Here is a 25,622-nt window from a genome sequence, read left to right on the forward strand (position 1 = left end):
TGTCAAAAATCTGTCCAAGTATGAGTTTTTAAGGTCAGCATATGAATAGCAGCCAGTGTCAGATGCACATCCAGTTGTTTGATTATTGTTTATTGTTTCAGCAGTGTAGGGCATACCCAAGAGACATAGATGAGGCTTTGTGTGTACTCTGGGTATGATGGGTACTTCACTCTGTTTGGGACACATCCTGCTCTTATTTGCACCAATCTAAACTCCAAGTAGTGCTGTGGGAATCAACTTTTCTCTGTACTTCCCCTTGGGTAAGTTGCAAGTAGCACTTGGCCTTTAGGATTTTGAAATGGGAAATTCCCCATAGAATTAAAAATTAATCTTAATGGGGTCAGTGGAGGATAAAGACAGAACAGCAAACAAAGGTTTAGAAGAGGTCAGTTTTGTAGACACAGCTGCACTTTTTTGAAGTTATGGTCACATGGCTGAGTCAATGCAATGCTTCCCAGTGGTAGCAGAGAAATCTGAGGGCTCTCTCTCCACCAGGGTTTGTTTGTGCTCCTCTGTCCCCCTCTCATTTTCCTTGGATCCCACATCTCAGTGTTTGGTTTGTGTCTCTCACTCTAGCTACTGAAGTTCATTCCTGAAAAGAGCGATACTGACCTGTTGGAGGAGCACAAACACGAAATCGAGCGCATGGCCCGGGCAGATCGTTTCCTCTTTGAAATGAGCAGGTCTGTTTGATACATTATGGGAGAGTGCATGCAGGATTTCTTGGAAGCAGCTGTAATTGTTACTGAAAATGGATCATCTGGCACTGCAAGGGAATGTGCAAGATTATGGGCCAGCATTTATACCCTGTGTTTGCCAGAAGCCTGTGAATGTTACAAATATTTCCATTCATGACACAAACTTTATTGACAAGAAGCACTCTCTGTGCATAAGGGCCTGTGCCTTGACAACAAGCAGAAATCTGCTTCCTCTGCCTAAATTTGTTCACAAAAAGGAATGTATATACAAGTCTCAGATGTAGTGTAGCCAGGGGTCAAGATGGGGTCAAGATTTCATATAGATCCCTTTTTCTGTTAAGCTATCTCCTCATCCTCTCACCCTCTTTCTTGTTCCAGCTTTGCTACACACCTGATGAGGATTAACATTTTGTTCTGCTAATGGAGGTGTAGCTGGCATGTCCCATGACTCTTATATTTTGAATATAGTGGAAATTCTTCCAACTCCTTTTCACTTGAGAGCAAAACATGACTTGAGGTCCACCATTTTCATAACAAGGTTTGAACTATGTCCATAAACCCATGCCTTGGCTTCATGGTACTGAACATCCAACCATTAGATTATGTGGGGAGCATACTGACCCTGGGCTTCAAGAGTTCCAGTTCAGTGTTGGTTTTCCTCTGCCCTTCATGCAGGATTGACCACTATCAGCAGCGGCTGCAAGCATTATTCTTTAAGAAGAAGTTTCCAGAGAGGCTGGCAGAAGCAAAACCAAAAGTGGAAGGTATGGTTAATAAAGATTTTGCTAAGAGTTGGGCAGAGGGGTAGGGAAGGTCAAGAGAGGCTTGTCTTCAAAGGAGGTGCTGTTACATGCATGCTATATTTGTAGAGCCAGTGAGCCCAAGGAATGACATATTCTAAGAAATTGGTTCTGACACTCTTCTTTCACCCATTGACTTTATAAAGTCTATTCCATGATTGCTACACTGGATATATGACCTGACAAATATGACAGCGTGCTATCTGGCTGTGCTGAGCTGCCAAAAACTTTCATGGCCTTTCTGTGCAGGTCAGCCTTCCCTTCTCACCCTCGTCCTTGCACCTTCCTCTTGAAATGGCACTGATACTCATACTTCAGGGCACTGATGCTCTGAGAATGTGTAACCTAGAAACAGGGGAGGTCTATGGTTTCTGTACCATGTCCATGGTTATTGCAGAGAAGAAGTGAGTGTATTCTAGTCTACATTTTCAGAAGAGCTCTAGCCTTCCCTCTGTTCTCACTGGCTATGCTTTTAGAGTGTGCGGTAACAGAAGAACAGCCTTGGTCCTATGTTCAGAGGAGCTTCCTAAAAGTTCAATGTAGTGCATTTTCCTTCCAGTTGTCCCCATTCTGGGGGTGTGTGGGTGCAGGAAGGACAGTACACAGACAGTGTTGCAGCAGTTGTGCAAATGCTATTCAGGGTATTTCAAATTATGGCCCAAGCATGTTAAAAACAGCCACTGTGCAATAACTTGTTCTTCTTTTTTCCTCTCTTCAAGCCATTCTTCTGGCATCCAAAGAACTCATCCGAAGCAAGTGTTTGAGGCAACTCTTGGAAGTAGTTCTTGCCTTTGGGAATTACATGAACAAGGGCCAAAGGGGAAGCGCTTATGGCTTCAAAGTCTCCAGCCTGAACAAAATTGCGGACACCAAATCCAGCATAGACAGGTGGGGTAAAAGGCCATAAATACGTTGGTTACCATGCTGCTGCATCTCTTAGCATAGTACTGAAAAAGGGTTTTTGTTTGGTTTTTGCTCTGTAGACAATTGAAAATCATGTCTTATTTGGCATTTAAGTAATGCTTTTCACTCTTAAAGATTCTGCAGGAATTAAGACCAGCTATTAACACAGCAACCGAATTCTGCTGTTTCTCTGGATAATGCACATCTGATGTTGGATTGCATTTCTGCAACCTTATGCATAGATGACAAAATATATTTCACAAAAACTGAAATAAGTTTGGGGAGGAGAATGATTTCTATGGAATTTTCTCTTTCTACCTAAGTTTTATGGCCATGGTTTTGCAAAAAAAAAAAAAAAAAAAAAATCTGAACACAATTTTATGTCGCCTGTGAAACATGGTGAATGTTTCTGATGCAGGACTGTCACAAATGTTTTCTCTATGTACACCACTAATGAAACCACAAAGCATAACTAAGAGAGACTGATCCTGGTTGTATCTAGGGCAGATAAGGAAAACAGCTGGTTTGGGAATGTGGAGCTTACTGTTCATTGCCACAGACTGCAGGTCTTTATAGTCACTCTATGTTTTGCCCCGTATCCCCATACTGGTTCTGGAAATTAATCCAGCTGAGACTGGGCAGAGAATATGACTTTTGGACTCCAGCAGTACTAAGGTTTTCCTTGGAGAAAGGAAACTCCTTGGAGTAAGAACCTTGCAGGTTCTTAGTAGCCTGCACCTTCCTTGAATTTTAAGACCTGCTGAGACCATAGTTGTGGTTAAATTACTTCAGGCTGTGACAGAATGAATGATGGCAGTAAAATATCATAAGAAATTCATTCATACTTAATAGAGTTTGAACTAACAGAGTGCTGTTCTGACTACCAAAATGTCCTTTTCTGTATTACAAGGCTAACAGTTGTATAGCTAATGTTGAACTCATTTTTGCCTTAATGTACCTTGGCTTAATTTTTCTATATATTAGATGCCCTTTTCAGATTCTGTTCCCTCACTAGTTCCCAGCTCCCAGGCTCCAGTCTGAGTGAAGCAGCAGCCATCTTCTATCTTCTCTGTCGGTTAACCACATAACACCCACCTAAAGTAGCTGTTATGGCTGTCTGTTCTCTTTACATGCAGAATTCCTTGTTTACTTTACGAATTTCCCTAAACCCTCTCCTGCATCCTTCATACCTCTCAATTCTATCTGCTCCTACTTGGGCTGCCATTTGTTTTGTGTTAGTGAGCCTGACCACTACACATAAGCTCAGCTGTTTCATTACTGCAGTAGTTTTCTTTGCAGCTTTTCCAATCTTCAAGAACTTTTTTCTCTTCTTAGTCAACTCGGGTTTTTTTCCCACATTGCCTCTGAGGACAGCTTGCTTCTCCCTTAAAAGTTAATGTCCCTTTAGTACTATTAGTTATTTATTCTCTGTAAGTATCTGGTGACAAGTATTATACTGTGTTATGCAATTTTCTATTACACCATCTACACACAAGGATGGAAGCATGCTGGTGTTCTCAGAATAAATTAGGACACATTATATTGCTTGAGGTTTTAGGAAGGATGGTTCATAAAGGACTAATATATTTCAATCTTTTGCACTTTTCTTTCAGCAGCACAGCTGCTAACTGCTGATACATTGTTTATTTTGTTCAAACAAACACATTTCCTACCCAAATATTTTTCACTGATTTGTCACAATCCTTTCACCATCCTTTCCTTCTCGTGACCATCTTCCTTCTCATGTCTACCTCTTGTTTTTATTTTGTTTTCTTTAGGAACATTACATTCTTGCACTACCTAATTATGATCTTTGAAAAGAATTATCCAGATATCCTAGATATCCAGTCTGAGTTGCAGCATCTTCCAGAAGCAGCAAAAGTCAAGTAAGTCCAGTGCTATTACTTCTCAGAGCTGGAGTTTCCAGCAATTTTTGTTAACTTAGTTATCATAATTTTTTTCATTTCTGTCTTCTAAACACATGGCCAGACTTACAGTTGTAATGCCTTTGTTGTAGATAACTGAATTGTAGATAACAGATATTCCTATATTTACTTTATTTCTGAATCAGACATTCTAACTAGGCTGGCTGTTGTTTGTGATTCACTCACCCTATTCTATGGTTGTTCATCTAAGTGTGCTATTTTTTCTGGGTAATTGCAGGTTTGTTTCTAAGATAGGGTCAATTAGGCAGAGAGGCTACAGTAAATCTTTTTCAGGAAGATTGTTCAAACTTTTGTACATATCAGTCTTGCACAGAAATATGGAAAGCATCATACTTTCTGCAAAAAAGTCAATGGTCCACTTCTGGAAGTGTTTGAGAAAAATTAATACAGAAGCTATCCCCCAAAATACAAACTGTTTTTTTCTCTTTTCAAAGCACTGCTCAAAAAATATTATGCATAATATTTACCCAGAAATTACACATTTATATATGATGAGCAAACATTCAGTGTAACATTTGTGTCTAGGGAAGCATGTATGAACATTAACAGTATGTTTATATGCTCAGTTACAGTGTAAACTGGCCCAGACTACCATATGGTAGAAGTGCAGATGGAAAAAACAATGTTTGAACTGTGAGGGAGAAAAAAAAATCACACATAAATGTACAGCTAATAGGATTTAGTAGTTATGTGATGTAAGAATCATATGCAGAGATAATCTGAGTCTGCAGTGATGTGTGTGCTAAAGCTGTGCTCCTTGCTTGTGTGTCAGCTGATCACTGTGAGCTGGCCATGGGGCGTATGCTCCTGATTGTAGGGTCAGGAACAGCTTGCAGGGCAGATGTTCTGAAGGCAACCTCCCCTTTCCTTCACAGGAAAATCCCAGTCTTCAGAGTGACCACAGGCAAGCAGGGTTGGCCTCATCTTACATCTTACATACAAATAGTAGCACAGAGCATCAACAGATTCCCTTCCCCTCGTTTTGAGTCATCTGGCATGGCTGGTGCCAGAGGGAGGATACCAGACGTGATGGGCCAGTGGTCTGTGCTGCTGCACAGTTCCTGTACCCCCGTGTAACACTGCTCTTTTTGTTTTATCTGCTCTGTCTCCTGTGCAGCCTAGTAGAGCTGGAGAAGGAAGTCAACAACATAAAGACTGGATTGAAAGCTGTTGAAACTGTAAGTATCTGAAAGTTTCCAAAGTGCCACGCTTACAATATCTCTCTCAGAATCAGGGGCACTATATATTTTATGGTAAGATAAAGTGGGCTTTCTTTTTTCATTCCTTTCCATTCCATTCCAGAATGCATTAACCAAGAAAAAACAAATAAAAGCTTCTCATGTGGAGCTCCTGCTGATGATCTTAGCAGAGTTAAGGCTAATGAAAAGCTTGTTTGATCTCAACCAGGAAAGTAAAAGGACAGTTTGAAAAATGGCTTGGACTGAAAGAAGAAATAAAATTCATGCTCTTTCTTACTGAGGGATGGATGGCTGCTGAGCAAGTGTTTCACATGGCTCTTGGAGTAGTAGTAAGCAGGTGGTGCTCTGTTATATGCAACCCTATCCTCTATCCTAAGCACTCTTTGGGAAGGCAAAGGGAAGGACAGAAACTAGTTAAAGAGGAAGCAGTAGAGCTGGCAAGCAAAGCAACAACAGTGGAATTTATCCTGCTACTAATGAAAGCTAGTTGTTGGAAATTGCATTGGGTGATTTCTCTGCAAGGATTACCTATTTACAAGGGACTAACACAGGACCCTCCAGTCCTTCTCATTCACTATGAGACAAGACAGTGATGAGTTAATTTTTCTTTCACATGACCTGAATTTGCTCTTGCCTCTGTGATAAAGGAAGGTTTCTTTGTCCTGTCAACGGCCCCCAGGCTGTCTGGCTGTTGCCAGCAGTTCATAGTGTAATTAACCAGTGGTCCTCTTGTAGAAAAAAAAAAACAAACAAACAAACTTTCCCAGCCTTATTTCTGGATTGTTGGGGTAAGGGAGAATGCAGCAATGAGAAGAAATACTGCTCCATATATGGAGTATAGTGTTTGGGAATTAAAAGCACCTGTAAAGGGAAGGCTAACATGGGAGTTCATTACATGAAGAGAGGCCCAGTTTTTGGCTGGGACAGACAATTCCCCCTCTTCGAAATGTGAGTAGCTAATTCTGTTTTGCTTTATTTCATCAGATTATTTGTCCTTTTGCCTTGACAGTGGATTTTTCTTCTCTTTTCTGTACATGGGTTCCATGGGCAACCTCTCTTTCCCATACAATCACCATCTTCCTGCCTCAGTCTTCTTCCTGCCATGGTATTTTTCTTCTGAGGCTGCCAGCACCTCCCAGTCTGCTTGCTCAGTTAGTGTTTTTCTGGCATGTAAAAAGCAGCATTATAGCAACAATAGAAGATCACTGTCAGGTGGAAGTGGGAGGAGGGAAAGTGTGATTCTTGATTCTATTCCAGTGTGTTCTCACCACAGCTTTGGCTCCAGTGACTGGTGTTTCTACAAGGCCCCTTAAGAATAGAAAGCTAAAAATAGTTTCACAGTCAGATGTTCTTAAAGGTACTATGAACTATTTGGCTTCTTGGATTTGCAGCTCACTTCTATGTAAAAATAAGATGCATTCATTTTCAAGTCATTCATGCAGCTTTTGCCTTTGTAGGATGCTTCCAGAAGGACAGATAAGTAATGGAAGGGAAATTTGTCAGCAGAGCCCTTCTCTCACTCAGCAAGAAGATCATAACCACCACTTGAGAAATTACTACCATGGCTGAATCATTTAATCCCTCTAGAGAACCAGCAGCCCAGCCCAACGGGGCCAGTTCCAGCTTCTGTTGTGCTACTATGATTAGTAGAGACCATTTCTAGAAGATTCAGAGGAATTTATTATTCTGTGTCACTATTACATAGTCATACTGGTTGCTTGTGCGGGTTTAAAGTTTTCTTGCATTTTGAGATAATTATTCTGAAGGGAAGAACTGAATTTGAAATTGAAGAGCAGACCACCTAATCTTGATTTTACTATGAAAAACACTGCTTTCAAGTAACAGTCTCAAATGCCATAGCTTTCAACAGAGAGTAAGATGACAGAATTGTTATATTCACCTGCTAGAGAAAGGGGGAAGGAGAGAATGGAGCAACTTTCAGCTAAAATAAGCTTCAAAATTAGAATGGAAGAGAGTGGCTGAAAAAAAAAGGCATAATTCTTAGAAGCATTTGAAGTGAACTTTCTTGTATTTGTAAGGTTCATTTCAAAGTGATTGTAAAATAGACAAAATTTACTGCAAAGTCATGTACTGAACAATGCTTCCAGGACTGTCCCTTGTGATATGTTAGGAAAACCAGTGGGGAAGAGGATGTAATGCAAAGCAGGTGAAGTAGCACTTCTTTATTGTGTGCTTTCTCTAGCCACCTCCTCATTGCCTTTTCTGCCCCTTTTCTCCTTTGTGGCCTTTCCTTGTCGTGGTTACATTCTCTTTCCAATTCACACCAGACCAAAAGATATATCTTGTAAGATTTTAGGTTGTTGATAGACAAAGTAATTCTTGGCATTCAGCAGCACTGTGTGGAGCAAATCCCAAGATGTTTCTCAGCTTAAAACCTACCCATAGGTGCTTGTAAACCTACCCATTTGGCTCTGTGAACTACTATTTTGACAACCAGTAACAGAGAGCACCCAACATGCATGGAGCTAGAGTTGCAGCCAGCACAAAAGTATTTTTTTCCAAAGGGAACAGAGGGTCAGATCCTAACTTGACCTGCTGCTCCATGCTGCTTTCCCTATAGAGAAATTCAGGCTTTATCATTCCCACTGATTATTTAGCTGAGACTAAAGATGAGGCCCAGATTACAATTTCATTATCCCCATGAGACTGTCAACAGCATACAAGCCAAGCACAGGCATGGGAGACATCCAGTCTCACTATAAATTAGTCAGTTTCAGCAGCTCTGTAGTTCTCTCCATGTTTCAAGCATGATGACTAAAGTAAGGGAAGAGATAGCTATGGGTAATCTTGGCTTAAAACTAAAAAACTTGAGCCAGAAAGAAAGAATCTTGCAATCAATTTTTTTATTTTTGTAAGTAGCAGACAAATAGATCATTGTTTCCTATGGTATTATGTATTCTTTTTACTTTTACCATAACTCTTCTTAGCACAATAGCCCCAGTTCATAACTCTGTCACTTTTATGATGTCCAGGCTAATGCTTAGCAGGGTACTAACAAATGTTGCACCTGGCATCTGTCTACCTGTCCTTCAGTGGGAGAATCAATTTGATGCCTTTTTGCTGTTCACCTGGTGCTTTTCAGAGAAATAAAGAGGAGATCTGGAGCACATTTTCCCAAGTATACAGCATTTTGATTGACCATGGGAAGAGACAATGGAGCAAAACTCACTATTGAAAATCCTAAAGTCACTTGCTACACAATTCTCTTTATCATTTGTCATTTTGCATAGGGGGAAAAATGCCTCATTTAATGTAGTTGATGCTTAAATTATAAAGTTGCTTTAGAAACTTAGAATGTTGATGGCTTTCCTAGGAGTGGTTGTTGTTTGAGGGTAAGTGAAACTGTAACCAGGTCCTTCCTTCATCCCACCTTGACTTTCCCTCTCTTGCCTAGAAACTTCTGACTAAGTGAGAATGTGGTATCTAAGAGCTCTGGATGAATGTGGGAGCAGAGCATGCTCTGCAGTGAGTAAAACAGATGGACTTTCCTGCTCCCTTACTCATCACTGAGGATTCTTTGACACTTGCCTGTCTCTATCTCTTACTTCTCTTTCAGGAACTGGATTATCAGAAGAGACGCATGAGAGAATCAGGGGACAGGTTTGTTCCTGTGATGGGCGATTTCATCACTGTGGCCAGTTTCAGCTTCTCAGAGTTAGAAGACCTTCTCAACGAGGCTAGAGACAAGGTAAGAATTCCTTTTGAAGTGATTGGAGTTTCATCAGCTCAGTCAAAAGCCTGAATTAAAATGGAAACAGTGATTTAAGGTGCTGGGAGTGCCGTGAAAATGTAATAGACACTGAAAATTGTTTAGGCTTAAGTTTTTTTTTTCTTAATGTGGTCTATATCCATTTAGAACATATTTTAGGCATAAAAGAAGGATCACACTCTTACCCACTTCTTTCTAATCTTCCTCCACATTGTTTTTGTGTGGCATAGAATTGCAAGGGCAGTATGCATAATAGGATACCACGCCTTGCCACGGTGTGGAAGGGAAAGCCTTTAAAGGCATTGCTGAAAAAGAGGTCCTTTGTTGGTGATGGTGACTTCACATCTTGTTACCTTCTCCTTCTGATTGCCTTCCACTCTGATCATTCAGCTGGGGACATCTGTGCTTTGTCTCTTTCCTTTAAAAATGTACCTGGTAGTTTGGTGTCCTGGTTTCAGCTGGGATAGAGTTAATTTTCTTCTCAGTGGCTGGTACAGTGCTACACCGGCTATGCTTGATCTTTTCCACTTCTCTGTTACTGGGTGTATTTCAGTATAAATATAGAAATCCCAAACATGTGTGATTTGTCTGAAGTTCTTGAGTTCTTCTTAAACACCCAGAACTATGTGTGTATTTATTCTTCAAGTGCTGCTGCAATCATTTTGTCCTTTCACTGTCTGCACCTCCAATACCAGATTGGTACACCTAGAGGAGGTCCTTGTTCTTTACTGATGGCTGGAGTCTGGCACTAATCCCTTTGTCTCTCAGCTGAATGAGGAAGCATTTATATGAAAAGGTCACAAGCATATGAAAATGTTTAGAGAAGTGCAAGTTTTAAAGTAAATGATATGTAATGGCAAATCTGCCCTTGTTGGCTGGCATGCTAAAAGTGCTTGGCTATATGAAGCAAATGTGTTATTTCTTTTGGATTGAATTGTTTCCCCTCTGGCATCAGTCCTTTTAGTGTTAAAGGACCTTTTGCATTACTAATGAAAGCTGTGCTGTCAGATCAGTAGGCCTTAGATTTTGAAAATATAGGCTGAGGATCTTGACAGTAAGACTCCTCATTCGTCCAGTTCCTCTGCAGTAGAGTTATTTTGTGATTCAGAAACATTTCCTTACTGTGGAGATAAACTTGGTAATAGTGACTTGCAGCTGCAAACACAGAAGCCACCAGCTATCAGTGAGGGCTGCCCTGGCAAACACCAGTGGGGCAGTAGGTATTGCAACACTCAGAGGGCAAAGCTAGGCAGTCTAACACCACTAAGGCTGTAAAAAAACATTCTGGGGAGAATAAAATGACTAATTTTTTCATAGTATCATACAATGGTTTGGATTGGAAGGGACCTTAAAAATCATCTAGTTCCAACCTCCTCCCCCCAGCCATGGGCAGGGACACCTCCCACTAGACTGGGTTGCTCAGAGCCCCCTCCAGCCTGGCCCTGAACACTTCCATTTTTCATTGTTGTCATGTTGCTTGAGAAAATTCAAACAACTTCCAGTATAATAATGTTCACACCATACTGGCTTTCTAAGCACAAAAAAAAAAAAACCAAAAAACTTTACATTCTGTGACCCCACTAAATTTACTGAGGAAAACTTGGTTTTCTATGGTTTGGGGGCTTTTGTATTATGACTGGGTAAGTTTTTCAGCTTCATTATTATAGTTAGGCGCACATTTCTGGAAAGATATTAACTCTGTCCATGGCTTAGACTGAGCACTTTTGGTTTGGTGTTAAAGATGGTGGTGCTCCTTTCTTTTTGGCACACCAGGACAAAAACCCAATGCAGATTCTTTATAAGTTCAGTTGGGGGTTAAAAACCAGCAAGTGGTACATGTCCAGCACAGCAATGTAAGTTTCCTTGATCAGACACTTTCAGGAGAAATGCCATTCTTTTGCTCTAAAAATAACCAGAGAAACTCCCTGCAGACAGACCAGTATGTCTGGAAGTTGTTGCACGCTTTTTTAGACATAGCCAACATAAAGCACTCAACATAAAGAGATGTTTTATTTTAATGACTATAACATGCTTAGGAAATGTTACTCTACCTTCTCCTCACACACCCTTGCTATGTTTGAACACACACCATTCCAGCTTTTGCTCAACCTATGGCTTTGGTTCTTCCACTGGCAAAAAGCTGCTTTTGAACTCCAGTAAGGGAACTGTCTGTCCTTACTAGTGTTGAGCTATTTCTCATGTTTGCTTCATATTATTTTGGCCCTCTCTTCTTCCTCTTTTTCCTCTTTTCTTTCTTAAAAAAGGAAAAAAAAAAGGAAAAAGCTGGAAATTTTCAGCAAACCAGATGTGCTTTGCAAAGCTTATAACATCTTCCAACCTCAGTGGGCTCTCTGTGCTTTTTGAATCACAAGTTTTTTTCTTACCATGGAAACATAATGGAACTAGCCAATTAAAGGAAGAGAAGGACCAAGACATCTGATTATCCTGTTCTTTTTTTGATTTCTCAAAGCAAAGAAAATTGAGCAAAAAAGGTAGTAGGGCAGGGAGGACTTTGAACAATATCCAAATGAGCCTAGGAAGAACTGGTCTGACTCACAGATTTATTAATAATAATGAAGCCCTAGTTTTAACAGCTGGAGTTGGATATCCTAAATATAGATATGGCTAATTGATTACCATGAGTTAATCAGAGCCATGTTTCATCAGCTGGGATTTAAAACAATATAACTTATCTTTTCAAACTGGGGAAGTTTTTATATTTTTTTAAACCTTTTCAATATTAGCAAAAGTAATTTATTTAGTGATGGAAGCAATCCATTACCAAGGTGTGGTACTGACCTTCTCAGCAGACAATATTTTTCACAATCCCATGCAGTACCTTTTTGGCCATTTTGCTTAAACAGAACCATTCAAAGTGAGTGGCCACGGGGAGGAAGTGATATTTTAAATTTAAAGGGCCAGGTTGTCAGATGCAGGCATCCATGTTTGCAGAGGAAGCCTTGTAACTGTACTTATCTTCATGCAGTAAACAGATGGCTTGGTTAAGAACTAATTGAAAACTTAGACCAACTCTCTAAACAGGCTTTCTAGCACAGCTGGTTCTTGTTCTTTTTGTGTTTTTCTCGCTTTCAATACCACTTTATAAGGGAGTATATAGATTAGATCAAGGGATAATGTTTTCTGCCATTTCCCATAAACTGGAAGGTGGGGGCAAGAGAAAGTGAAACTCTGCCCTGGAATCCTTCATCAGTTTTTATGTGTTTGAACAGATGAAAAATTGATTTTTTTTTAACATAAGAAAGAAGAGGTTGAATTGTATTAATGAAATTTTTTTCTCTGTTTCCTGTGGAAAAGCAATGAAAATGCCCAAGCAGAGGAAGAGTAACCTCCTATGATATGAATTTTATTTTTCTACTTGAAAAAGGTGACATTTCCTATATTAATCTTTACTATGTACTTAAATATTGACAGGTATGAACTTAGATCACTAGACTTCCTCAGAACTGTTCTGCTTTGTGCTTGGTTTATAACAAACCTGTTTTTAAGACACTTTGGATCTTGTAAGGAGTACTAAGTCTACTTGGTCAGATATTGCCATTCCTGTGCTAAATGTCAAACTTAATCCTCTCTATAGAGACACTGTGAACACTACTGCCTGGGCAAGGTGGGTAGGAAAAGTGTCCATTTCCTGTCATTCTGATGACAGTTCCTCTCAAGCAAGATGTTTATCATGATGGAGAAAGGAGTTCAGAATCTGTACATACATTTAATAAACTTAGCACCTACAGTAACTGTTTTGAAGAACAGAAAGGCAGTGAAAGCTTGCTGAGTGAAAACCATTTATGAAAATAGTCATTTATGGCAGAATGCTATGAAGCACAAAGAAATGCTATAGTTCAAGTGCTAATTACAGGCTGTGTCCCTCAGTTGTGCATTTTGGGGACTGGTGTTTTCTGTCAGATGCTGGGGGAAATTAATAAGGAATGTATCAGGACAGAGACTGAGAAAGTCAAGATGAGGTATTCTACAAGAGACATCACCAGCCATTTGGTAAATAAATCACACAGCTGTTATACAGTAACTTAGAACTTAAGATGCTGCAGTGCAGATGGCATCTTATGTAGGAGAAATGTTTTAAGCACCTGTAGCACGATGTAACTGTTAAATTCCTGGGAGAATCCTTTGAGAGCATTTAGGCACAAGAAGAGCTGGGCCCATCCCTGCCTGAAATTGGCAGGCCTCTTTCCATTAACTGATCTGAATTTGTCCCATAAAGAGAAAAGACATTTATTTGACCTGCCTCAGTACTAAATTGGTGTCTTCATAAGAGCACACTCAAGAGTACTTGTCTGGGGAATACAGTTCATGTTCCATGGCTACATGGTATAATACAGTTGCATATTGGCTCTTCCCACAACAGCAGACAGCACAGACAGCAGGAAATTTTTATCATGGCTGTTTTTCCTTCTCCTCATAGACCCCCATTCCTGCCGCTTCCAGAGTTCCTCTGCCACTGTTTAACATTTCGTTGGCAAGCATAGCAGAGTTTGTGTGTGCTGCTGTCCTGCTTTCCCTCTCCTTGCTAAAATGGCTTTTTAAAATAAACAACTGTCTAAAGGATTTGCTTTGGCAAAAGGATAAATTCAGTGGAAAGTTTGGCAGAGGAAGCAGAACTGGCACTGAGCTCGTGGACCTGTTATGTCATGGAGCTTGGGGGCCCTTATGGTGCAGAAATGAATTTTTTAATGAAAAAGGATATAACATTCTGTGTTACAGTGGAAAACCTGCTGAAACACAGTTTTCCATTTTGCTGTTGCCCCTGTCATCTGTCCCCATATGACTTGAGGAATAAGCAAGTTTCAGCCCTTGTTCCACAATATTAGAGCACATCGCAAAATTCTGGGAAGCATTTTTCATGCATGAGGACTTAGCTACAGATTTCTCAACTGTGCGCAAGAGCTGGTGTTGTTTGGCAGGGCATCTGTCCATGGAACAGTCAAGTGGTCTGTACATGGTGACACAAATCCTGTGACAGGGAGCAAAAGAGAGGGCTGGCATCCAGAGCACCTTGGTCCATGCCACTCTGCCTCTTAATGCCCTGAGTGAGGCAGGTGGTGTGACTGTAGCCACTGTGGGCAGGTAGAAGCCTGGGCTTTGTGACAGCATTGTGGAGGCTGTCTGCAGCAGCTTACTGCCCCTCATCCCAGGACCGGTGCTTTGGAAAAGCACATGTGGTCGCAGAACCAGAATTACAGAGAAGTAGAAGTAATAAAGCCAGAGGGGTCTGCTTTAGTTTAAACAGTGAAAAGACAGCATGTGTCTCTTTACAATAGTGCATTACATTAGTGCAGTGCCCTACAGATATGAACAACTGCTTTTTGCCATTTGCTGTATCAGATTAGTGGGCCGACGCTTTCTGTTCTGTAATAAATGGAGAACACAAAGCTTAGAAAGGAGGCATGAATTCCCAAGCCACATCATGGGCAGAGCTGGCAGCAGAAGCTGGATCTTCTGACTCGCCTTCCTCTGCTCAGTCAGCTTTTTTTCCAGAGAGGGGAGAGAAGGAGAATGTTTATTTCAGCGAACTCCAGATTTTTCCTTTTGTAGTTATTTTAGGTCATCCACCTCACAGATTTTTTTGCTTTTTGTCTTTCACTGCTTTACAGTAAGTGATTGTGACCACCTAAGCCCTGTGTTACAGAGCACCAAAGACAGGCTGTTCTTAGCCTCCTTGCTGCTGCTTAGAGACCACACCTTAGATTCTTGTGTGTGTCTGGAAGGCTCCCAGGCTGCTGAGTCTTTCCAGCACAGCAACACTGTTCCTTTTCAGAGTGGCAGTGAGGAGGCAGTGGCAAAAGCCCCTCTTGCCATTGTGACATGAACTAGCTGGTGCTAGTAGCTGGGTGACAGGCCTCGTGCAGAACATTTGCAGACAACACCACCCTCTAAAGGAGGCTTCAATGTGTGTAGGATCCAAGAGCCCCAGGCAAGGAACCCCTGCCTTTTCAACCTCCAGCTTCCTTAAATGACTAGGAAAACCCTGTGAACATTCATGGACTCAACCAGCTCATTTCTGTGTGCCCTCTCACTCACCTTTGCTGAGCACAGGAGGAACACAGGATGGAGGCAGTGCATTGCAAGGTGCAATGGCCGTCTCCTGTGGACTGCCCCTGACTTCAGGCTTTGCAGCAGTTGGACAAGCCTTCCTTCTAGCTGGCAGCTCTAGTCACTGCTCTTAATTTATGCTTTTGTTTCAATTTTTACAGGAGTTAATGACAAATTAAGTGGGAAGAGATTCCAGGTAGCACATCTCCTGTGAGCAATGAGCTTCAGGTGCTCTGAGTGTTCGAACAGTGGTAGCAATGCCTATGCTGAAGTCTTTCTCTGGTACTTCCCTGCCTCCCTGGCTAATTGTCACACTGGAGCACACAGGACAAGAAAATAGAGCATATGGAGATGCTTTATCTCCTTCTGTGGTATTTACAGCCTGTATTCTCTCTGCCAAAGAGCTGGTGCTGGTTCATTGTGGGTTACTGTAGACTGCTGCACTTCCCTAATATTCAAAAGGCCTATGTGTATATTATATACAGATAAAATTACAGAGGGGGTGAGGAGAGGGTGTAGGTGTGCATACTAGTACGCACTAGTATGTTTTCAGAGGCTTCAGAGAAAAGGAGTTAAACAGAGAAGTAATCTGTTGCTGTTTCTATGTAGTGTTTCCTTCAACTCCTGCCATGTTTGGTAGCTCAAAGCAATTTGCATTTCTTCCAACACTTATTTTCCAAGATTCTTTGGGTTTCTTTGTTTGTTTCTGGCTGAGAACGCAGCCTTTTTAAGGAAAGAAAAAAGAATCTATTGCTTCAAACTGCTTTGTGGGCCTGGCAGGGATAGCAGAGAAGGGGAGATGCTGAATCTCTCAGGCTGTGCCAGAAGGAAGTTGCTTTCTTTGGAGATTTCTTCCCCCTGCACTTGACTGGGAGATATTGTTTATGCTTTACCTGGTACAGGGCCAGAGGGTTTTATAAGACCTGCTTCCAAACTCATTTTGTGCTGGGATCAGAGCCTGAACTGTTCTTTCTGTTTTTTCCATTCTGCAAGAACCTCACATAAGGAAAGGGAAATTGGGCTGTGTTAGTATGGGCTGAATACATGCATCAGAGAGCTTGATGGCAGTCCATAGCCTGGTTTGGTAAATGTTGAGGTTTGTAAGGATGCTCTGTTGCTCTGTGGTTGTGTGCTAAAGTACAAGGGAATTCTAGAGAAGCTGTGCATGAGGGCACAAGTCCTGTCAGGAGTGTGTTCCTGGGGCTGCCTGCTGCAGCACGGAGGAGTGTGAGGGAGGGCAGCTGGGCAATGAATGCGTGTCCTTACACAGCACTTACTGTGTGTGCATACATGCTGTATATGTGCTTGCATTTGAGTGTGTTTTGGTGAGCAATGAAACATGCTTGGGAGTGTGAGAGTGCAAAGGAGAGACTACAACTACTGCAGGACTGATGTCCAAGAGCCAGGGGTTACTGTGAATTTACCATATCCCCATCAGGACTGCCCTGTGACTGAAGTCCTGCCAGTTGGCTGCCTCCATATGTGTCCTGCAGCCTCAGCATTTGCCTTTTAAAATAAAAACCACTTGTGATGTATTCACTCTCTTTTAAGTCTTCCCAGGAGCCCTGGCTGCTTTCCTTGCCCCTCTTTCATGCCTTGTCTGTCTATAGTCTCCTTTCTCCCAGGCAACACCCTGACTCAGAGGACTCCAAAGAGATGGATGTCATGGCTGAAGGTTTCTGAGAGGACATACTGTAGCTTTATTGTAAAAAACTTTTACCTACAGGCATTTTAAAAGTGGATTTGAAGGGAAGATGGAAGGGGAAAGAATGGAGTAAAACTACTTGTTTCCCCAGCTAGCTCACTGTCTTCCATGCCCTGGCTGTCCTACAGCTGCAGCCAAGATGTGGCCACAGTGTCATCCTCTGAAATTACCCTATTGCTCTCAGGAACTAAAGATCACTTTTTTTGTCAGTGGACAGTTCGTGCTCTCCAGCATTACTGCTGCATGCTGCCCAAAGGATATCCAGAAGAGCAGACTCTTCAGGGATCGAGGCACCTGCCTTAAGGAGAAGCATTTCTGTTGCTGGGGGTAGTTTCTACTCTTGCCACATGAATTCTCAGAGGGTATTGAATTACATGGTGTGGTTACTCATAGGCTATCTTTGCTGTCTTCACCAAACTGCCTACCTAATTATGGCTCTTGTGTTTTCTGCCCCCTTGACAGTATGCCAAGGCACTCAAGCATTTTGGAGAGACTGAGGGCAAGATACAGCCAGATGAATTTTTTGGCATCTTCGACACTTTCTTACAGTCATTTGCAGAGGCCAAGCAAGATCTGGAGAATATGAGGAAGAAAAAAGAAGAGGAAGAGCGCAGGACACGCATGGAGGCCATGGTGAGGATCTCAGCACAGGAAGATGTTTCTTTCTCTCACCTTTTCATGCCTGGAGAGAAATTCCAGTGCTCACGTCCTGTCACTGTTTTATGTTCTTCTCCCTGACACCTCTCTTTGGCATCATTCTGTTCTCACATATGACATTTTCCCTGCTGTCTGTCTTGTCAGCTCTCAAGGATGTACTGTTTGACTCCCAAATTACCCTCTATTGGATTCAGATACCAAATCCAGCCCAAGGCATTTTTGCCTTGGCACTTTGCAGGATGGGGTTTCCACCACCCCATGCCAGACTATCCTGCTTTTGGGCAGCAAGCAAAGAAGCCAGATTTCCTTCAGTCCTGCCAAGCTGGTCAGCTTCCAGTCAGACTCCATCATCATCTGCTGTGTGCCTGTCATCTGACAGTGCACAGTGACACAGCAAATGCCCTGGTACCTGCTGCAGCCCATACCAGCAGTATTTGTCTCTGGCCAGCCTTAGTGCCTTGATTACTGGGGCCTTGTCTGGTCTTGACATGGCAGGAGAGTTTTCTGTGGGTTTTGCTGCTGGGAGTCAGATGTGTGTGTCCCCAGGGGTTCGTGTGAACCAGCCTCCCCCTCTAACCTCAGTCTCTGTGCTGCCTGAGAACTTGGCAGTCCCTCGCATCCTTCCCCCCTGCTGATGCCTTAGCCCTTGCTGCTGCCATGGTCCCAGGCCACGCTCCCAGGAGTTACTGATTTAAATGTTTGCTGAGCCAAAAGCAGTGGTTTTGCCTTTCAGAAGAGGAGAGAGGTAAAACACCAGGATGCCAGCAGCCTTACTGTTAGATACAGGGATAAAATGCCAGGACACAGGCTTAAGTTTCATCTTAGCCAGCCTGGAAAGTTCAGGGCCCACTGTTAAAGCACTGTAGGATGGTTTCATAGGCCTAATATGTCAGGAGGGAGGCCTTATGGAAAGAGTCTTCCTGCCATGTGGGGCTAGCATTTGCAGAGTGAGTGACCTGATTGCTGATAGCCACCACCATTCCTTGCCAGTTCTACTGATTCTGGAGCTGAGCAGTAGAAAGAGAGAGCTGAGCTGGCACTATCCTGCTGTAAAATTAGTGCAAAACAGTGGCAGCATGGACAGATCCCGTGTGTCCTCTTGCTGCAGGCCAGTTGTGCTGTGTGAGGCAGATGTGTGCTGCTACTCACACCTCATTTCTTCTGCTTTCTTCTTGCCTGTGTAGAACAGAAGCCCAGCATGGCTTCTTGTTGCTCTTGGCACAGGTGATGGCCTTGTGGATAAGCTCCTACTCTTTTTTTTCCCTAATCTGTGCTGATGCATTTTAGTTACCTTCTTGGCAATGTACCTAGTGATCTGGCATCTTGGTTAACTAATCCTAAAACTGTGTCCTTCTTCACAGCTAAAAGAACAGAGGGAGAAAGAGAGGCGACAAAAGAAAACAAAAGCTAGAAGCATCTCTGAAGAGAGTGGGGAGTTTGATGACCTGGTGTCGGCATTAAGGTCGGGTGAAGTCTTTGACAAAGACTTATCCAAGCTCAAGCGTAACCGCAAGCGTTCAGGGAACCAAGGCTTAGAGACAAGCCGTGAGCGGGTGGTGACAAAGCTAAATTATTAACTACAAGAGGAAGAGAAATAATCAACCAAAAGAAGGTGTTGAAAAAGTGCAAAACAAGGAAGATGAATGTGTGTGATGGCACCTGGCTGACAGCTGCCCCAAAGGTTTTCTTTGGTCTGTAGCTAGAGACGTTTCCTTTCCATGATCACCTTTCCTCTCACCCCTCTTCTGTGCTCCTAATTTGAACCATTACAAAAGTGCCTCTGTGGATCCAGCAGGGCCTGTGACTGGGCCACGCAGAGCTGACAGATTTGCTTCTGGGAGTTTGTTGTGTCATCAAAGGCCTTATGGTGATGACAGAAAGTACTTGGGCCTTGCAGACAGCCTCACAGCTGGAACAAGATAATTTTCTGTGTGCCAAAGTAAAAACTAGTCATGATCTCTATCTTGCTGATAACAAGGAAGACTAATTTCAGACCAATTCTGTAAACAAGTATCACTTCTTCAGGATATAGACTAGCCTTCAGGGGTTTGTTGGGATGTGGTTTTCAAGTTTCCAATTCCATTCTAGAACTGAATTTTATAAGCTGCTGATCAGCACCTGAAAAATGCATTTAAGCTCATGTCCTGTTTAGTATTTTTGTGTGGCCTACACTGTCCAAAGCAAGTGAAGCTTAGAAAGAAGTCATCAATGTAACAAAATCAAAATCAAGAATCAGGATCAACATACAATAATTTTCAAAAGTCTTTTGGATTCTGCTTTGCTAGAAGATGTTTTCTGGAATTTCTTGGTGGTTGAGTCTCAAGGCTATGAAATGCATCTTCTTGGAAAGAAACTCTGGCTTTCCTTTAGAAAACTAAGCCACTGCCAGGTTGGGATTACAAGTAGATGACTGTAGAGTCTGTTGTCATTGCTGGAGGCTGGCAGAGAATCAGTGGAAAATTTCTTATCTGTTTGTGCAAGATTGGAAATTGGGAGCTCCCTAGTATCATCCACAAGTCTCCAGTAGCAGACAGTGAACAGGTTCATTGCTTGCCAGAAGTGAGATTTCTTTTCCACTTGATGCTAGCTGTGATTGCTGTTGGCATGAACTGGTCTTTCTGTCTAACAGCCTGACCTCCACTGCACTCACCCCACTCCTGCTGAGAGGAACCATGTCACTCAGGTATGAATGGTGTCAAAGCAGAGCCTTGGAGACCACTGACTTTTTCATTTTGAATAAATTACTTGAGATGACCCAAGGGAGAGCTCCATAATTAAAACTGAGAGTTTTTCAAGGAGAACACAGAATTGTGTAAGTCAAGCAGGCTTTGGAGTTGAGTTAATTCAGAAGAAACAAATAAATTTGTAGTTAAGTTACATGAATTCAATATATAAGCAGAAAAGCAAAGAACCCAAGAAGAGAGGCTTGAAGTCTGTGTGTCTTCATGGTTCTAGGAAAGGGATTGGATTATGTGGGCTGTCATGGCCTTTTTTTTTTTTACCTTTTTTTTTCAAACTTGTCTTCTTTTTTATTATCTTCCCTGGAGAAGGAAAAGAGGAAAAGAAATAATGGTGATGAATTCTTCCTCCTAGACAGGAAGAAAAGAGAGAACATTGGAGAAGAGGAGCCCACCATCTACAAATTGCTGCATTAGACAATAGCACAAAATGTCGAGGAATTCCAGGGAAGTTTAATCATTTGGTTTGATTTTTCTCTGAATGTCACTTAACCTCAGGCTCTGCACTGAGTCTGCAGAACAGAACTTCCTCTGCAATGCACGCTGCCTGATCAGTATTACACACTATAATATTGGAGAAGCAAACTGTGGTGGTTTTCTGAACACTTTGAGAGTTAAATAATTATGTAAACTATTAAAAGCAAAAAAAGAGAATTGAGAGAAGAGAAGGAAAAAAGCCAGAATTGTTAAACTCTGATGTTTCATTGTTTACTGGATTTTGAGTCTCCCACCCCAGAATTTCCCTATTTAGGACATTCCAGACTGCCGCGCCTCTTATAATACTCATCGTAAAGAGCTGGTATCTTACAAGAGCTGAGTGCATTCTCCTCCCTTAGTATCCCACTCCCCTTCTGGGATTAGCTATTAACAGCAATGCCTATTGCAGTGGACACAAGCACCTTGTAGAAGAAAGGCTATTTCATAAAGGTTTTTGAAAGTTTAAGAAAAAAAATCTCACTTTTTAAAAGCATTTTTATTTTAAATTACAAATGGATTTTTAGAAATGTCTCTTGTAAATTATATTAACAAGCTCCTTGCTGCTCCCTGAAGTAGAATTGCTAGATATCCCAGCCCTTTTGTTTGTCTTGTTTTAAAGCATGCCATGTAACCTATGCCATGTAAGCCATATGAGAGGTGGTAATATGTGCCAAATTGGTATACAGTTGAGTTTAGAATTGAATAATCCCTGAATTCCAAAGATTATGCTTTTAGGCATTAGAACATAGTAGGTTTTTTTCCCCTCCCTCTTTGTTCTCCCTGGGTTTAGGACTCACCCAAAACTTCATGTGTAGTGCCAAGGTCAGTCCTAGTACAGCTGCTTGCTTGCTCCCCAGGTACTTGTTTGGTAAGGCAGACTGTCCATGTGGCAGCTGCCAGAGAAGAAACACCTCAGGGCAAACCCTTTGAATATAAATGCAGCCTTCCCCCTGCCCCCGTATTTGTCAAACGAGGTTTGTGCTGTGCTTTCTGAAACTGAAGTCACTTTGCCAGGTCACAAATGCAGCAAAAGCAGAGAGAGTGATAAATCCTCTGTCCCTTTGCGTACACAGTTCAGCCCTGATTTTAAGAGGTCCTGCATGATGGTACGCAACAACACTCCAGCCACACTGGGACTCAAAGCTGCTATAGTTTTGCCACCTCTTGAACTCATACATTAATAATGAGAGATTGTGCAACTCCTGTAAATCAGCTGTGGGATCCTTAAGGGGATGGAGAGAAAGCTCAGAGTCATGCCTTGATTCAATGCAGCTCAACTTTCTCAGCACTCCAGTGCCCCAGGCTCCCTGTTTTGGGGATGCCAAATCAGCGATGGTGGCCAAAAGCTTCATTCAGTGTGCTGGACAGTCCCCCATGCTCTTGACTCCATGGTGAAAGTTCATAAAGAAGGTTTTGGGAAAGCTCAGTTTCACACTGAGGCAAGCTGTGTTTTCATACAAGTGATGACAAGCAGAGAGGCCCATTAAATTATCTACTGTATGAGATGAGGTTACCCACACAGAAGATAAGGAAAAAATGTGCTCTGCTGTAGGGCCTGGCATCAGATTCTTGCTGAAGCCAAGTTTGCCCGTGTTTCTGATCTCTTGGGTACTGCGAGTGCATATAACACTCTCTTCTTCAGCAGTGGTAGTTGATGTGCCAGGTGATGAAGGAGAAAGGAAAATCTTATTCCAGAGTAGGTTTAGGAAGCAGTCTGAGGTCTGACATCACTGGAAAAGCTGGAGAAGAGCTAGGGTCTGTTGTTGTCCTTGCATCTGTGCATAGAAGCAGCATTTTAAGAGAAGTCACTCTGTGGTTGGAAACAAGTGGAGAAGAAGGAGATGAAAGAAAGAAGGCCATAATGGAGGGCTTGTTCTGCTTCCTGCAGAAATATAGTAATTGCTGACTTTATGATGTCCCTCACCACCTAGAAGAGGTACTTTCTAACTCTCCAGAATTTGTCCCCAGAGGTCTAGTGCTCACTCACCTCTGTGTCTCTGCACTGTTCTTGCATAGGTTGCATGAGGATGAGCCCAGAAAAGACTGAAGAAGAATCCCTGCCCCTTCCACTTGCTTTGAACTGAGTCACTCTTCTCAATCTATTGTGTCTCTAGAAATGCTACAAAGTAAAGTGACTTCAAGGAGCAAGACCCTTCTATGCTCTGTAGCACAGCCATTGTCTAGGCACCAGTTCCCTACAAGAGCAGAAGTAGAACTCGTGTTCAGGGCTGAGAGACTTCCTCACTAGGGAAAAAACCTGGATGTCCTTCAGAAGGATTTCTGTAATGTGTTCACAATGTCTGAGGAAGGGAAAGGAATTGCAAAGGATCCTGGTGGGAGAGCATGGGGCAGGTATTTCCATAATTGATCAGCCCCAGGCAAAATCTTTCCTTTTCTTTAGGAAAGATCACACTTTGAGCTGGGTTGCATGGGAGAAGCTTGTGTCAGGAGTTTCCTTGAGGGGAAATGAGATCCGTTGTACAGTAGATGATGTACATGATATATGCAGTTTTGTTTCTAGGTTGGTTGTTTTGGGTTTTGTTTGTCTGTTTGTTTGGGGGTTAAATGATTTTAAGAAAAAAAAAAAAAGGTTTTAGGAATCTCTAAGGGGAACCTGTAAATCTGACACCTCTATTTATTTTGCCTTATTTTAGTTTGCTATGTTTGTATGCATTACAGCAAAGACTATTGAGACCGTGCCAGGGTATTGCACCAGCTGGAGAGCTGGCTTAGCTTCTGTGCCAACTGAACCAGGCCAGGGGATGCAGGTGAGCAGTCTTGGTGTGGGAAGGGAGGGAGGGGAAAAAAACCTTTTGCCTTTTGTTATAATTACTCTGCCCCTGGTGATTCTGGTTCTTGGAAAGCTTTCATTGTAATGCTTGTGGTGATCTGATGGAGGCTGGTTATTTTAGACCACTTTCTACAAAAGATGTTTGTTTTTTATCATGGTGAGAAGATTGAGAAGAGTTAAGGTGCCCAGTTTCATGCCCAAACTTCACCCTTCCACACAAATTTGATCCATAATTCCAGAGAAGCTTGGCTAGATGGCCAAAAGTGGTTCATGCCCTATAACTTCTCAGCAGATTTAACACACTAGTGAGAAACACTGGGACAGTTCTCCTTCCTCAGAGCTAATATTCTTCTCTATCCTTATGGCCAAAGAAACATTTCATCTACTTTACCTCTTTCTTCCTCCAGCCCACCTCCCCAGGTTACCTCAGGTAAGCAGAATCTTTCTACTGGTTGGTTTGTAGCCCATGGAGTCTCTGGCAATCAGAAGGTGTTTGGCCATGGCTCCTTGGCTCCTGTGCTTGACACAGGAGATTTCTGATTGCCTGCCATGCAAAGAGGTAGTCTTCATTTGCCACCCTAGTTTCTCTTATAAAGGTAGAAGGAGCCAACCTGCATAATACAATTTGGCCCACTGAAAATATAGAATTTATCTATATATTTACATAATGCATAAAATAGCTATCTACTAATCTAAGTAGTAGTTCTAATGACCAATATTCTCTGAAGTTGGCCAGATTTGCTCACTGTGCCTGCTGAGAAGGATGCCAGTCTAGTGTGGTGTTTTGGCAGCTGATTTCATGAAAGAGTCTAGATGGTTCCAGACTGGAGTCTTCTGTTATGGGTAGTAATGTAGAATTGATCTACAGTAGCTGGTTTATGTTGCTCTGGTTTTACATCAGCATAATTAAAAGTAGGATCTGAACTAAAACTCTCCGTTAGACAGTTTTCTCTATTTACAAGATGTTCTACCACAGGTCATGTAGGGCTTGGTCCTTTCAGCCCTCCCCCCCCCCCCACTAGGAGCTCTGAGCCAAGTGATCTAGAAAAGCCTCTCTGACAAGCCATTTTCCCCCTTCCTGTTTGCCTTCAAACAGGCTCTTTAAAGTTCTGTGCAGTTTTTAGAATTGTGAGGGAATGTTCGGTACCTGAGCCTCTCTGTGCTCAATGCCTCCCTTCCAAGTCATCACCACCTGCAGCTGTTCTGTTCCCCTGCAAGCCTGCTCAGCTTCAAACTCACAGGTCACTTTGGGAGGTGGCCCTGCCTGCCAAGGTAGAAAGTACAGTGCTGCTTACTGAAGTGGGAGGTTGTCTGCTGCTGTAATGCCTTGGCCTATCCTCATTTCTTAGTCAGTTTAAGACTATAGGTGAATTAAATGTACAAATCCTGTAGTGTCCTTTTTATCTGTATCTTTTTATAAAAATATACTGTAATACTAAAAAACAAAAGCAAAAAAAAATTAAAGATATATTGCCCCCACTGCGTCTCCTTACATTTCTTTGTAGTTTTATTTTCTGTGCATTTTGCCACCAAGTCCAATAGGTGAGTCGGGGTCTGGGTGCAGTTTTTTCTTAAGCTCTGGGGTTTTGGTCAAGAGTGCAGCTCTTTAGGTGACACTGTCACTGCAGAGTTGGTGAGAATCTCCACAGGTTGTTCTGGGGGAACAAACAACAATGTGGAACATGAGCGCATTCTCCCCATGCCGTGCAATGGTGAAGAGCTGGTTACAGAGCCAGCAGGTTACCATATCCAAGGGTCCCCTTAAAAAGCTCTCACTCGTTCCTCTTTCAGAACTACATATGATACACAGGAGTTCACTTAAGGAAAAAGAAGAAAGTAAGATGGTCCTGATATCTAGGAATTCATAATCCATGGCTGGACATGATTATTCCAAACGAGGAAGGGAGTGCAG

At 42.2% G+C, this 25,622-nt stretch overlaps 1 protein-coding gene across 5 annotated transcripts in view; it reads left to right on the forward strand.

Annotated features, from left to right (window-relative positions):
• The window catches only part of DAAM2 (dishevelled associated activator of morphogenesis 2), a 208,049-nt gene extending 182,857 nt beyond the window's left edge, over positions 1-25,192 (forward strand). For all 5 annotated transcript variants that reach the window (XM_068185504.1, XM_068185503.1, XM_068185507.1 and 2 more), the window contains 8 exons: positions 577-683; positions 1,374-1,462; positions 2,218-2,386; positions 4,180-4,287; positions 5,465-5,525; positions 9,124-9,255; positions 17,510-17,680; positions 19,066-25,192. In XM_068185504.1, coding sequence (XP_068041605.1) covers positions 577-683; positions 1,374-1,462; positions 2,218-2,386; positions 4,180-4,287; positions 5,465-5,525; positions 9,124-9,255; positions 17,510-17,680; positions 19,066-19,281 — 1,053 coding nt within the window. In that variant the 3' untranslated portion in view covers positions 19,282-25,192. The remainder of the gene's footprint in view (positions 1-576; positions 684-1,373; positions 1,463-2,217; positions 2,387-4,179; positions 4,288-5,464; positions 5,526-9,123; positions 9,256-17,509; positions 17,681-19,065) is intronic.
• The last annotated feature ends 430 nt before the right edge of the window (positions 25,193-25,622 follow it).

This window comes from Anomalospiza imberbis, chromosome 3 (assembly GCF_031753505.1).
Source record: "Anomalospiza imberbis isolate Cuckoo-Finch-1a 21T00152 chromosome 3, ASM3175350v1, whole genome shotgun sequence".
NCBI classification, from domain to species: domain Eukaryota; kingdom Metazoa; phylum Chordata; class Aves; order Passeriformes; family Viduidae; genus Anomalospiza; species Anomalospiza imberbis.